General features: G+C 41.7%; 1 protein-coding gene across 1 annotated transcript; it reads left to right on the top strand.

Moving 5' to 3' along the window:
• The first annotated feature begins 174 nt into the window (after positions 1-174).
• LOC126184281 (mucin-22-like) lies at positions 175-15,010 on the top strand. Its single transcript, XM_049926657.1, has 3 exons — positions 175-181; positions 11,990-12,077; positions 12,235-15,010. Exons 1-3 carry the CDS (start codon positions 175-177, stop codon positions 15,008-15,010), a joined length of 2,871 nt encoding a protein of 956 aa, XP_049782614.1.
• Positions 15,011-15,309: the final 299 nt, after the last annotated feature.

Here is a 15,309-nt window from a genome sequence, read left to right as displayed (position 1 = left end):
CGAGATACGATGTTAGCTGACACAGCGTTGGCCTGCCTTCTCCCAGTTCTCGGAATCTGGGTGTCTTGTTTGAGGTAGAAAATACATTGTATGACGAGGTTCTTCGAGTATCAGAGAAACAAATAATAGTTTGAAATTTGAGTATCTTGGTCAGGGACAAGGGTTGTGCAAGACATGTGTCGTAAGTGAAAAACGATTATCAAAATAAAATGCGAACTACTTATTCAGTGGTGTTTGGAGCGTTGTAAACGTAATGTAAATTACTTTTGCCGCTTATTTGTCACTACGAATGAGACAGCAGAAAATAACAGCAGTAAAACTAGTTGTTTTAAGGCGATATATTAACACCATAGAAGCCTAAGTTTATGTCATCTGCTGGAGTGGTTATAAACTGTGTTTTCTGGGATGAATCATATTGTTCCTCTAGTTAAGATTAAGACATCTTGTCTTCAGTATATATCAAGGGAAATAAATGTGACAAATGGCTCGTATTACAAAAGGAAATCTCCTCTAGCTCCAGGGCAAAGAACCAGCAACCAGTCGTGTTTTAGCAATAAGAAAGCAAAGAAAAACTGAGTATGTCATGAAATCCGAAAATCTGTAGTATATCATTTTATTTTCATTGTTTGAGGTAGAAAATACATTGTATGACGAGGTTCTTCGAGTTTCAGAGAAACAAATAAAAGTTAGAAATTTGAGTATCTTGGTCACATATCTTTCTTCCCATTAATTATTTCTGCTCCTGTGGAATGTTCAGTTAAAAGTGGTATGATTAATATAGTACGCATATTTTATAACATGGTATTGTAATGTGTTTGCAGCAGAAAATATCACGTACCTTGACAACCATACGTCTTACCCGTTAGACTGACTAATGTCTTTCATGAAGTATTGCCAGGTCGTGTCTTCGCAATCATTGGTAAGCTGACATACGAAGGCCTCATAATTCATTGTCTTGACATTCGCGAAACATACAAAATAGTTGCTAAACACCAAGATAAAGAGCGCCAATAAATATTTATCCATCTATCCAACAGTCTACGTAGAGAATAAGGAACTAAATCTTTGAGCAAGTTACTACAGCTGTATCTGTTCAGATGTCTACTGTGAAATATTTTCGTCAATACAGAGCTATCAATAGCAGCGCAATGAACAATTCAAGGCAGTTAATTTACTGTAGCTAACATGTCACAGGAAAATATGTATAGCCTGCAAAGAACGCAAAATTAAACAAGTAGCAAAATTTTAGGATGTTTATTTGCCACAGATTGCCCAACCTCTAAGTAGAGTATGTATTCGTAGATTGGGCATGTTGATGGATGTTGTCTGCTGAGTGCATCGATTTCATAGTATTTTATGACACGTTTCCCTCTCTTTGTAACAGTACTGTATGAATAATCCCTGAATAACAGAGCTGATGTGGGAAATATGTACTTCTTGTCAGGCCTGGAAACTTTTTCACTGCTCCAGTAAGATCGCTATTGATACCTTAGCTATATTTCTCTTGCCTCTTGTCCCTCAGGCTGAATTCCGACAACCGGAAGGTACTATGTGTACAAGAGATAAACGAAAAGTAATAAAACCGTCCCAACGGTGACAAGATCATTAAAGGTGGGATGTTTCCGGGATTTTTCTTAAATACTATACAGTAATTTGGGCGAATATGAACGTAATATCCCCAGTCAAGAATTTGAAAAAGACTTGAGTGCTGATTAAAGAGTGATATATCCTAGGACCTTAATGAACTCGGTTTATGTGAGTATGACATTACACTTGATTACATGATCACCAAATTTCTATTTTCAAATGATACAAGCGTCGTTGCGAAAGAGTTTCCTACACTAAATTGATGCAAACGGGACAATTTACTGGAAATACAGTATTATGATTATTAAGGTAAATACATTGTTTGTTCTCTATTAAAATCTTTCATTTGCTAACTATGCCCATCAGTAGTTACTGCCTTCCGTAGTTTGAATCTTTTATTTAGCTGGCAGTAGTGGCGCTCGCTGTATTGCAGTAGTTCGAGTAACGAAGATTTTTGGTGAGGTAAGTGATTTGTGAAACGTATAGGTTAATGTTAGTCAGGGCCATTCTTTTATAGGGATTTTTGAAAGTCAGATTGCGTTGCGCTAAAAATATTGTGTGTCAGTTTAAACACAGTCATGTAAAATTGTTCAAAGGGGACGTTACACAAGTACAACATAAAAAAACCGCACAACGGATGACGGCCTCCGAGACAAGCTAGTGCATTATTGGTCATGTCTCTTAATGTAAATAAATGTAACTTACGGCGCATTAATAGGCAAAAAGCCCGACTGCAGTTCGATTACAATATTGGCGACAAATCAATAGAAACCGAAACGACTGTAAAACGTTTAGGAGTGTCCGTTCATATGTGAAACGCCCACTTAAAATTGCTTGCCAGCCCGGTTGGCCGTGCGGTCTAACGGATTAGTGTCGAGGTCCGGTGAGCCGGTCAGTCTGTGGATGGTTTTTAGGCGGTTTTCCATCTGCCTCGGCGAATGCGGGCTGGTTACCCTTATTCCGCCTCAGCTACACCACGTCGGCGATTGATGCACAAACAAGTTCTCCACGTATGCGTACACCACCACTACACTACCACGCAAATAGAGGGTTTACACTCGTCTGGTGTGAGACGTTCCCTGGGGGGTCCATCGGGGGCCGAACCGCACAATAACCCTGGGTGCGGTGTGGGGCGGCGGAGGGGTGAAGTGGACTGCGGTAATCGTCGTGGGTTTGCGGACCACTGCGGCTGCGGCGGGGACAGACCCTCTCCGTCGTTTCTAGGTCCCAGGTTAACATAACATAACGTAAAACTGCTCGTAGGAAAAGTAGAAATTAGGCACCAATCAGTGTATTTTTCCTAAGAAAATATAATTCAACCAGGGAAGTAATGGGTTATGAACCACTTACTGATCAATATTTAAGTATTTTCTCGTTAGTCTGGGACCCTTAATCGGTACAATAGACAAGTTCTATAGCGCATCAGTGTGTTGGCACATATTCTTTTAGTACGCGCGATATCGTTACAGTAAGCTCGTCGAACCTAAGCGGCAGATATTACATGAGGTTTGTTTTTCGACGAGAAAAGGTTTGTAGTAAAAATTTCGAGGAAGTGCGATCCACGAAAACTTACTCAAATATTACTTCGTTACATAAACATTTCTCGAAATGAGCATGGGCATGAGTGTCAGACAATACGGAGGTTCATCGATGGTCTTTCGTCTAACACGCCATTCACAAATGAAAGAAGGAAGTGAGGGAATGTAGAGCAAGTACTTCTGCCACTCACCATTACGTGGTCTCTGGAGAGTCACTGTTGACGTGTATGTAGAATGCTCAATTAAGTTAGAGAATGATGTACAGAATGTCAATCCTGAGAGTGAATTTCCAAGAAAACGACTGAATTTCGCCTCTTTCGACACGATGTGCAGTACAGAGCAGGAGTGATGACTAGGACATCAAGTGTAACGATTCATGTTAGCAAAGGGCTTATGCTTAGTAGCAATGTGAATGACGACCTGAACTGTCCACTACAGCACCTACACTCCTGGAAATTGAAATAAGAACACCGTGAATTCATTGTCCCAGGAAGGGGAAACTTTATTGACACATTCCTGGGGTCAGATACATCACATGATCACACTGACAGAACCACAGGCACATAGACACAGGCAACCGAGCATGCACAATGTCGGCACTAGTACAGTGTATATCCACCTTTCGCAGCAATGCAGGCTGCTATTCTCCCATGGAGACGATCGTAGAGATGCTGGATGTAGTCCTGTGGAACGGCTTGCCATGCCATTTCCACCTGGCGCCTCAGTTGGACCAGCGTTCGTGCTGGACGTGCAGACCGCGTGAGACGACGCTTCATCCAGTCCCAAACATGCTCAATGGGGGACAGATCCGGAGATCTTGCTGGCCAGGGTAGTTGACTTACACCTTCTAGAGCACGTTGGGTGGCACGGGATACATGCGACCGTGCATTGTCCTGTTGGAAGAGCAAGTTCCCTTGCCGGTCTAGGAATGGTAGAACGATGGGTTCGATGACGGTTTGGATGTACCGTGCACTATTCAGTGTCCCCTCGACGATCACCAGTGGTGTACGGCCAGTGTAGGAGATCGCTCCCCACACCATGATGCCGGGTGTTGGCCCTGTGTGCCTCGGTCGTCTGCAGTCCTGATTGTGGCGCTCACCTGCACGGCGCCAAACACGCATACGACCATCATTGGCACCAAGGCAGAAGCGACTCTCATCGCTGAAGACGACACGTCTCCATTCGTCCCTCCATTCACGCCTGTCGCGACACCACTGGAGGCGGGCTGCACGATGTTGGGGCGTGAGCGGAAGACGGCCTAACGGTGTGCGGGACCGTAGCCCAGCTTCATGGAGACTGTTGCGAATGGTCCTCGCCGATACCCCAGGAGCAACAGTGTCCCTAATTTGCTGGGAAGTGGCGGTGCGGTCCCCTACGGCACTGCGTAGGATCCTACTGTCTTGGCGTGCATCCGTGCGTCGCTGCGGTCCGGTCCCAGGTCGACGGGCACGTGCACCTTCCGCCGACCACTGGCGACAACATCGATGTACTGTGGAGACCTCACGCCCCACGTGTTGAGCAATTCGGCGGTACGTCCACCCGGCCTCCCGCATGCCCACTATACGCCCTCGCTCAAAGTCCGTCAACTGCACATACGGTTCACGTCCACGCTGTCGCGGCATGCTACCAGTGTTAAAGACTGCGATGGAGCTCCGTATACCACGGCAAACTGACTGACACTGACGGCGGCGATGCACAAATGCTGCGCAGCTAGCGCCATTCGACGGCCAACACCGCGGTTCCTGGTGTGTCCGCTGTGCCGTGCGTGTGATCATTGCTTGTACAGCCCTCTCGCAGTGTCCGGAGCAAGTATGGTGGGTCTGACACACCGGTGTCAATGTGTTCTTTTTTCCATTTCCAGGAGTGTACATCTATGTGATTACTCAGCTATTCACGATTCATGTTAGCGAAGGGCTTACGCTTAGTAACAATGTGAATGACGACCTGAACTGTCCACTACCGCATCTACATCTACGTGATTACTCTGCTATTCACAATTAGGTGTCGGGCAGAGGGTTCAATGAACCACCTTCAAGCTGTCTCTACCGTTCCACTCTCGAAGGGCGCGTGGGAAAAACAAGGACTTAAATTTTTCAATGCGAGGCCTGATTTCTCTTATTTTACCGTGATGATCATTTCTCCTTATGTAGGTAGGTGTCAATAGAATGTTTTCGCAATCGGAGGAGAAAACTGAAAACTCCAGAATAGGGCGGACAAGTGTGGTGTAAGCAGTTTCTCTGGTAGATCTGTTGCACCTTCTAAGTGTTCTGCCACTGAATCGCAGTCTTTGATTTGCTCTACACACAAAATCATCTATGTGATCGTTCTAATTTAGATTACTAGTAATTGTAATCCCTAAGTATTCAGTTGAATTTACAGCCTTCAGATTTGTGTGCCATACCGCGTAATCGAAATTTAGCGGATTTCTTTTAGTACTCATGTGAATAAATTCACTCTTATCTTGATTCATGATAAATTGCCACTTTTCGCACCATGCAGGTATCTTATCTATATCATTATGCTATTTTGTTTGGTCATCTGATGACTTTACAAGACGGTAATGGACAGCACCGTCTGTAAATAATCTAAGAGGGCTAATCAGATTGTCTCCTATGTCGTTAATACAGATCAGGTACAATAGAGGGACTGTGACACTTCCTCGGGGAACGCCGGATATTAATTCTGTTTTACTCGATGACTTTCCGTCAGTTACTATGAACTGTGACCTTCCTGACAGGAAATCGCAGAATCCAGTTTCACAACTGAGGCGATATTCCATAGGCACGCAGTTTGGTTAGAAGACGCCTGTGTGGAACGGTGTCGAAAGCCTCCTGGAAATCTAAAAATATGGAATCAATTTGACATACCCTGTCGATAGCACTCATTACTTCATGAGTATAAAGAACTATTGGTGATTCGCAAGAACGATGTTTCCCGAATCCGTGCTGACTCTGTGTCAATAAATCGTTTTCTTCGAGGTAATTCATAATGTTCGAATACAGTATATAATCCAAAACCCTACTGTAAAACGACGTTAGTGATATGGGCCTGTAATTGAGCGGATTACTCCTATTTCCCTTTTTGGATATTGGTGTGACTTGAGCAATTTTCCAGTCTTTAGGTACGGAACTTCCTGTGAGCGAGCGGTTGTGTATAATTGCTAAATATGGAGCTATTGCATCAGCATACTCTGAAAGGAACCTGGCTGGTATACAATTCGGACCAGAGTCCTTGTCTTTATTCAGTGATTTAGGCTGCTTTACTGCACCGAGCATATCTACTTCTCTGTTTCTCATCTTCACAGTCATTCTTTATTGGAATTCAGCATGAAAATCTCGCTCACTAGTACAGTGATGGCACTACATAAATGAAATATTTTTATTTTAGTATAAATAAGCAATAAATTTACTCAGTAGTCAAACTGATTGGATGGATACGCTGGATTAAACAACTTTTTCAAGTAATGTGGTTGAGTTCCTTTCAAACTGCATAACCGTACATTATATACTTTTAGATAGTTAAGCGTAAACGTAATTTAACTGGAAGATCCCTGTCAAGCATGTGACAAAATTTTAACCTCACATGAAATCAGCAACAATGTCGAACTATACCATCGTCGATTACAGTTATATTAAATAGGTAACGAGATATACATCCTACGGTACAGTGATGTTCATTGAACGGGATGATATAACTATGAGAATACACTGGCAATCTCTGTGTATAAAAGGGGGAATGCTGACTGACTGACTCATCATCGCACAGCCCAAACCGCTTAAGGACAGAGATTTGAAATTTATGGAAGGTGTGGATCTTATACCGTAGGCGTCGTCTATGAAGGGATTTTCCGAAATTACAAATCTAATAGGGTGAAATAGGGGACGAAGCATTATTAGAAAAACATCGCAATTAAGGCAATTTTGAAGCTACACCTACGAAAATTGGTATTTGATTTCTTGGTCAGAAATAGAGAAATATGTGTTTCAGCATTTTTGGAAATTTAATGCTATGGGGGAGAAGCAGTGGGTGAAAGCATTTTTAAAGCTACATCTATGAACACTGGTAAATAAAAAATACGTATGTCACTGTTTTTGGAAACAGAACCTCTAAGAGGGTGAAATAGGTTGACTTTTTATGAAAGTATTATATTAAGAAATCATTGCTAAAGGTAAAGCTACGAAAAGTTAAATACGGATTTTCAGTTAGAAATAAAAAAAACGTGTTCCATTGTTTTTGGAAATTCAGACCTTAAGGGGGTGAAGCAGGAGATGAAAATTTTTATCGAAATATTTCATTGTGCAACCATTCTTGTAGCTAAATCTATGAAAATTTCCATCTGGGTTCACTGTTAGAGACACTGTATAACACACACATGTCAATGTTTTTGAAAATTCAAACGCCAAGAGAGTGAAATTGGGGGTGAAACGTTTTAGGAAAATATTTCATTGTGAAATCATTTTTAAGGCGAAATCTTTGAAAGTTGGTTCTTGGCTCCTTGGTTACAAATGAAAAAAATGTGTTTCAGTGTTTTTGGAAATTCAACTCCTAATGTGGTGAAATAAGGTCATACTTATCCACTGACTCCTAATCGCCCAGCCCAAACTGCTAAGGATACAAACTGGAAGTTTGGACAGTACGTGGATCTTATACTGTAAGCATCGTTCAAGAAGGTATTGTCCAAAATTGCATTCCTAAGGGGATGAAACAGAGGATGAAAGGCCTTTGGAAACTATGTCGATATTAAGGTGTTTTGAAGCTAGAACTACGAAAACTGGTATTTAGTTTCTCAATCAGAAAATAAAAAATAAATGTTTCATAAATTACGGAAATTCAAACACTAAGGAAGTAAACAGTGAGTGGTAGTTTTTTTGAAAATAAATAATCACTGAAGAACTACTGAAGGGTTTTGAAGGCTACATCTATGACAATTAGTATCTGACTTCTCAGTCAGAAATAAAACAAACACATGTTTCATTCCAGAATGAGATTTTCACTCTGCAGCGGAGTGTGCGTTGGCAGAAGTAAGGCTGTGAGGACGGGGCGTGAGTCGTGCTTGGGTAGCTCAGTTGGTAGAGCACTTGCCCGCGAAAGGCAAAGGTCGCGAGTTCGAGTCTCGGTCTGGCACACAGTTTTAATCTGCCAGGAAGTTTCACATGTTTCAATGTTTCTGGAAATCTAGTTCCTAAGGAAGTGTAAAATGGCATGAAAATTTGTAAGAAATTATTTCATTATATTAAAAAATTTTGAAACTAAATTTATGAAAACTGGTATTTCATATCTCGGTTAGATATTAAGAAATATTTGCTAGGAGATTAGAGCTGCTACAGACATATCTGTGAAAGAGCGCAGAAGGCTCGATTAACAAAAATTTTAGACTCCAGCTATCAGAATCGTTTATTTGGTCAGAAGTACATTCGGAAAAGACAGTGCTTATAATGCCTTAATAAGTGTGAAAAGCTTAGAAGGGATTTCAGTTTGTGAATAACATAAAACTTCTATTAAAAATAAACAAAAAAACATCTCTGTAGCACATACAGACTACACGAGCGAAGCAGTGGGCGCTAAGCTATTGAGCTACGTGAGGCCTTGAAACCATGAAATGTTTGTTCGTCCATTCTGTACCATCTACACAAATCTATTGTTAGGAAATATTTAGCGTTCAGTGAAGAGGTTAAGAAAGATTTATAATTTGCATACGTAGCAAAATCGTTATTCTTGAATACCACCATTCATTATAAATTGTGGGACAATGCTAATTAACCTAAAAGGTTTAAACGTGTTTTTGACTCAAAACTCGCAATCTTTCAACATACGATCAAAAGCATTCCATCTTGCCTTTATACTCTCGACGATCAATCTGGAATGTTTTAGTAGGTAATCAATACCCTCATGTAAAGGACAAATAAATAAAAAATAAAGACCCAAAGGTGTCGCTGAATATAACAGGTAAGGAACACCACCTTAAAAATCTCATATTCGGTTTACTTGGAGAAAAGGCTTTAGATTTAGTGCAGTGCCCCCTCCGCCGTTCCCGTAACCACTCCCTTCCGCTACCATTATCTCTCGTAGCCCCTTGACTCATCATATCAAATGCTCAGTGACGGTTATCGTCTGACAGAGGCATGCGCGAGGTGTTGAGAAGCGAGCGGTGACGTGTTACGAAGCTCGCATTCCATTTCCTGACATATTCGGGAGGCGGAGACCTCCCCTCCACAACGCTCCGGGATGTATTTAAGCGCGCCACACGAGCGGTGGCCGATTCAGTTTGCTAGTGACCGGAATAGTGTTTCGTGTGCTCGCGAGGACAACTAGGACTACCAGCATGAAGATTATCACTTGCTTGACGGTCATCCTATATATTGTTGGTGAGTTTAAATTCCGTAACCATGCTACTACACCACGGACTTGGTTACCAATTTTGCGTTATTTATTAATTTAGAGTGTTGATAATTCGTCTCTGTTTCATTTTGTGTTGACATGTTACGAAATAATTTATTTCTGGGAAAATAATAGTTGCTCAGTTGGAAAGTTTTCGTGTGTTTCGAATGTGGTAGGCCAGTTTTTCCGATAAATCTTTCTTCCCAGTGGAACCAACAGGTTCTTTGCCACTTTCGTTTCACAATTAAGAGATACTGTATCGTCGTACCCACTCATAATAGCAACAACAATAATAATCTTGAAATTACATTAACAGGCCCTCCTTCATCGTGTGCTGTTCTTAATCATATTATATGTTCTGTTATTGATTTCATAAAATTTTGGTTTACATCTAGCATGCAAAGATGCAATGATAACAGATTTCAGTACTTCGTTTTCTGTATAAATATACTGTTGCTATATTGAGTGTCTGTTTAACTCTTGGTTTCACTGTCGTCTACCATTACAGCGATCTACTACAACTCGTTCTGATTTGTTATGTGCTCAACTTAGCCCAGTGTTTGTGTTATTTTTCGAAATGTGCAATCGAAATGTGAAATAGTTTCGCAGACGACGCCCATTCGTAAATCTTGTTACGTTCATGATATATGACCTGTCAGTAAAAGCCGTTGTGTGTGGGAAATTTCAGTGACATCATTAAGTTTCAACGTGCATATGGTTAATTTCCCTAATCGTTTATGTCACGATATTTCATTTCTCTCAGCTATGTATTCATGTTATCGTCAACGTCCACAGACGTTCGCTCCTCATCTGAAACAAACACTCACCAATCGAAACAAACGCCTTAACGTTTCCACTGACTTTGAGCTCTGTGCAACGTGAAGGCGCTATGTATAAAATATTTCGCTATCTCTATGCTGCTCATAGCTTTTTCATGTTTCTTACTCAGCAGTAGCACGGTGAACCGTCCATGTGTGCGGAATAGTGTCGCTGCTGATGTTGTAGTACATTCTTCACGGGTCAGGATTTATAGCACCGAATTAATTCCTACTTTCACTTGACACAATCACTCTGTCAGTTGTTCTTTAAATAAAAATCCAATAAACTTGGGATACAACTCGTAACTTCAGCTGCAATCTTGACATTCATGTTCGGCGAACTTCACGGTACAATCCTTGCACTTCGTTCGATGTTGAACCGTCATTGTTATTTTGAGCTCGCTTTGCACGTTTCTGTTGCACATTTAAGCATCGTCTTTTCCTCCAGTTATCACCGTAGCTTGTTTATTTTTCACCTGTCACACATCGTATATTTCGTCACGCATGCCGCGCATAATAAGAGCTTCACCAATATGTTTCTCGTTTGGAGACAGAATATAGATTGGGTATATTTCTCTGCATGTATAGACACATTGATATAGACACCTCCAATGCGTAATGTCCACTTATTCCGTTTTTTTAGGATACATGACACAGATATTGTGTACTGGGCTTTTGTTTCACCGTTTGTCGAACGTACTTGCTATAAACAACGCTAAACGGCATTTAACGATGTATATATTCAAATGATTAACAGGAATTTATGATCTAAAATTATCATTAAACATAGGGGTACGTTATGAAGTTTTACAGATACTTTCGTGTGTAGGAGCCCATAAATCAGCATCTTAAGGCTTCAGTCATCTCTGTTGTTAACTACTTTCTACAGTATTAAAGGTGACAACGAAAGAACGCCACCTGCGAGAACAATTTCATCAAACCGTTATCTGAAATTGGACTCGTATTTCTAGGAGGCAAAAATGATAAATTTTATGACATATTTTCAGTTAAGGTTAATAAGATAATTAAATATTTTGTCAGGAAAAGAGATTGTTTTGAATATTTAATCAGCTGCCCTGTGCGACTGTCACTTGTTTTTACAGTTGAAGAAGTTTATCTTCAGTGCACACAGCGATGTAATATGCATCTATCTCTGTAGCTGATTTGATTTAGGCGATAATGCTGTACAAGTAAATGCTACGATTTGTTTCTCAACCACTGACACAATTTTCCAAGACGATAATGCACCAATCCATACAGTTGGCTTGTGATTCGATGTGCACGCTGGAGAAATAACCAACATTCTTCGAAAAACTACTACATATTATTTATGTCCGATATCAGAGCGAACTTGGTACACGTCCGCCGCATCTCTTTTCATTCATGACAGAAATGTCTTACACAGTGCATCAAATGCCAACGAATTGTAGTAAATTTCTCAGAAAGTATTTGTAGGTTCTGATATTGCATTCAGCTACGAATCGTTATTTCATTTCGTCGTATATTTGTTTATGTTCAGTATCTTTACACGAACCTGTGAGTAATTGTAACGCATCTGTCACAGAGATTCAGTTATGAAATTGTCTAGTTCTATAGGGGTCCCAAATGTGCTTACCCGGACAGATATCACTGATGGACACTAGATTTATAATCACTCTTTTGTTTCAGCTCTACCGATAACAAGTCAGCTGTCAGCTGAAAATGCGACAGGTACAGCTGATTCTGTCCAAGAAGAGATAACAAATCAACGAAAAGTGTAAGTGTCGCTTTTGCCTTTGTAACTGTATGTTATTGCTCCCCTACATTTGAAACACGTCTAATTATTATTTTTATTTAATTTTTGTGTTAACTGAGAAAAATAGTCTAGGCAGAAAAATTCTAAATTTGATAATTTTTTGTTTCCATTGTTTCAGGGACATGACCACAGCTGCTAAAGAAGATGAAGGTTACATGATGATGTCACATTTCACAAGTCTTGTTAGTAACGGGAATTCTGCGCCTGAAAACGGTGAATCTACTCCTACACCGCCAACGAGTATCCAAAACAGATCGACTACTGGCGCTTTTTCAGGGTCCCTGAAGCTCAGTGATGATGGAAAGACTGACGCAAATGACGCTACAGCGGTTCCATCGGTCCCCGAGTTACAGCCAACCTCCACATCACTGTTTGCACTACCGAGTGGCAATGAAAACCTCCTGCAGCAGAATACGGAAGACACTGGGACTGATTATGGACACGTGCACACCTTGCCATCGCAACAAGGAGAGTTAATGCAGCGTAATGATAGTAAAAATTACGAAGATCCGTACGTGAGCTTCGTACCTCACACTGAAACCAATAGTCAAGCACCCACTATCTCACTATCAGCGTCGCCCACAACACCTGGAGAAGTTGAGAATCACGAACAGCATGATGGCAAATACCAGACCACCACATTACAGGACAACTATGAAGAAGGTATCACCACTCCCCAATATGTGCCCTTCACACCTCCTGCTAATATCAAAAACTTCAAGGAGCAGGGTGGAACCTCACCAGCTAAGGATGTTGAGACATCCATGAGATCACCATCGACATCATTCATGACTCCAGATGAAAATGAGGTGATGTGGCAGAGTGGTGAGCACAACGGCACAAAAGTTGAGGCCAGTAATCACAATGATGCAGAGACCACTACAACCCAGGATGTGGGCTACATACCACGCAGTGATACAAATAATTTCAAGGAGGATGTTGATGAATTCAACGGTACTAATTCCTCGTCGTCTCAGAAAACTGGAACACCCACCATCTCACCATCAGTTCTTGGTGCTGAAGACGGACTCAAGCAGAAGAACGTTGAAACCACTGCTGGAACATTTGAGGCTAACTATGATGTTGCAGGGTCAACCACACCTCACTATGAACACATCACATCACACACTAGTACTAATAATCCCAATGAACACGATGGGAAATTCATCACTACTACTGAATCATCAGCTCAAGAAACGTTGTCTGTTATCCCGAATAAAGATGTTAGTGGCACGCAACAAAATGGGGAACCCACCGTCACAACATTCGAGGTCGAATATGATTCTAAAGTGACCACCACACCACAGTATGATGATTTCATACTGCGCACTAGTACCACAGTACAGGACAATGATTTCAACACTGCCACGGTCTCGTCAGCTCAAGAAATCGTGACTACTACCACCTCCCCAACAAAGTTGTTCACTATTTCAAATATCGATGTGAGTCACACGCAGCAGGAAGGAGAAAACACCACTGCAGCATTCGAGAGCGAAAATGATGCTGAAGTGACCACAACACCACAAAATGATGATTTCATATCGCGCACTAGTACCAAGAATTCCACAGTGCAGGACAATCATTTCAACACTACCACGGTCTCGTCAGCTCAAGAAATCTGGACTACTACCAGCTCCCCAACAAAGTTGTTCATTGTTTCTAATAACGATGTGAGTGACACGCAGGAGAAAGGAGAAAACACCACAGCAGCATTCGAGAGCGAAAATGATGCTGAAGTGAGCACCACACCACAGTATGTTGACTTCATACACCGCACTGTTTCCGAGAAGTCCAGTGAGCAGGATGATGATTTCAGCGCTATACCTGCCTCATCAGCCCGTGGTGTTGGAATGACCACCACCTCGCCAGTAAAGCTATTGACGATTCCTAATGATGGCGAGGGTCTTACGCAGAAGAATGTTGAATCCTCCGCCACAACACCGCAGACCGACTATGATGGTATGGAACCTACTACACCCCCGGCTGAACTCTTTACACCACCCACTGGCACCAAGAATTTCATGGACGAGGCTGGTGAACTCGACACTAACATGCCTTCGTCATCTCACGACATTTTACCAACCAGCACCTTACCCTCAGTACCAGTGGCAGAGCAAGCAGATGATGAAAATTGCACACAGCAGGAATATGATTGCGTTGACACCACGGTTGCTGTGTATCCGGAAGATAACCTTACCACCATGTCACCACTAACGCCAGTCACCGTACCTGCGGATGGTGGCAATATTAAAGAGCACAGTGGTGGACCAAATATCACCTTAAGTCCGGAACCTAATAAAGATGAGTCTACTACCACACCATCGTTCCCACAGCCTGTTAACGATAGTAATATCACATTGCAAATCGTTAAATGTAAGGGCACCAACCTTGGTACCAACCAGGAAAAGCCCTCCACGATGTCATTTTTAGCGATTTTTAAAATACTGGCTGGTATTAATGATAACCGCACGCTGATGTGTGACGAGCCAGATGTCACAACGACTCCGCCAACTAATGAAGAGACTTCATATAACACAACAGCGAAACAAGACACTACAACTATCTCTAAGGACGAAGCAGTGGATGGCAACAAAACTAAAAGCCATTATCCATCATACACTGGATCTTCTCCTGACGAATTACTAATGTTGTATAAACTACGCGTTAGAATGCTCAAGACAATGTCTATCACCTTAGGGGCGGTAGTAGCTCTCATTTTGATCAGCATTGGATTCAAATTCTGCAGGAAACATAGACGAGGCGACCGCACAGCAGTTTCTCCTCACACTGCTGAACCTCGTGAAGCAGGTCAACCTTCCACATCTCAGGCTTCTACTTCCGTAGAGCCCGTTATAAGATTTCGAGATTTGCTCTCTCGTGAAGAGAATAATTAGTATGGTGTCCTCAAGTATGTGGGCACCTGGTGTCAACACTTCAAGTGATAACTATTTTCAGTGACTCGACCACCGTTAGTTGAACAATTTCAGTACAGTCAGTTATGTCAGTGACAGCATTCGCAATTTTGATGAGTGTAGCGTAACTCGTGATAACCATTTACTATTTACTATGATAACAGTTAACTGGACATACAAGGTTTACGATCTGAACTACGTCCTGGTGAACACGTCCACTGTAGTGTAGCTTTCATCCTCGAGAGTCTGCTTACGGAATGTAGTTTCTGATGATTTATTTG

Source organism: Schistocerca cancellata, chromosome 4, assembly GCF_023864275.1.
Source record: "Schistocerca cancellata isolate TAMUIC-IGC-003103 chromosome 4, iqSchCanc2.1, whole genome shotgun sequence".
NCBI classification, from domain to species: Eukaryota; Metazoa; Arthropoda; class Insecta; order Orthoptera; family Acrididae; genus Schistocerca; species Schistocerca cancellata.
Note: the sequence above shows the minus strand (reverse complement) of the source record. Positions and strands in the feature narration are given on the sequence as shown.

Excerpts from the sequence above, each read along its gene's own strand:
- LOC126184281 (XM_049926657.1), top strand. Across the intron at positions 12,078-12,234 it reads ATAACAAATCAACGAAAAGT|GGACATGACCACAGCTGCTA; the intron begins GTAAGTGTCGCT and ends CCATTGTTTCAG.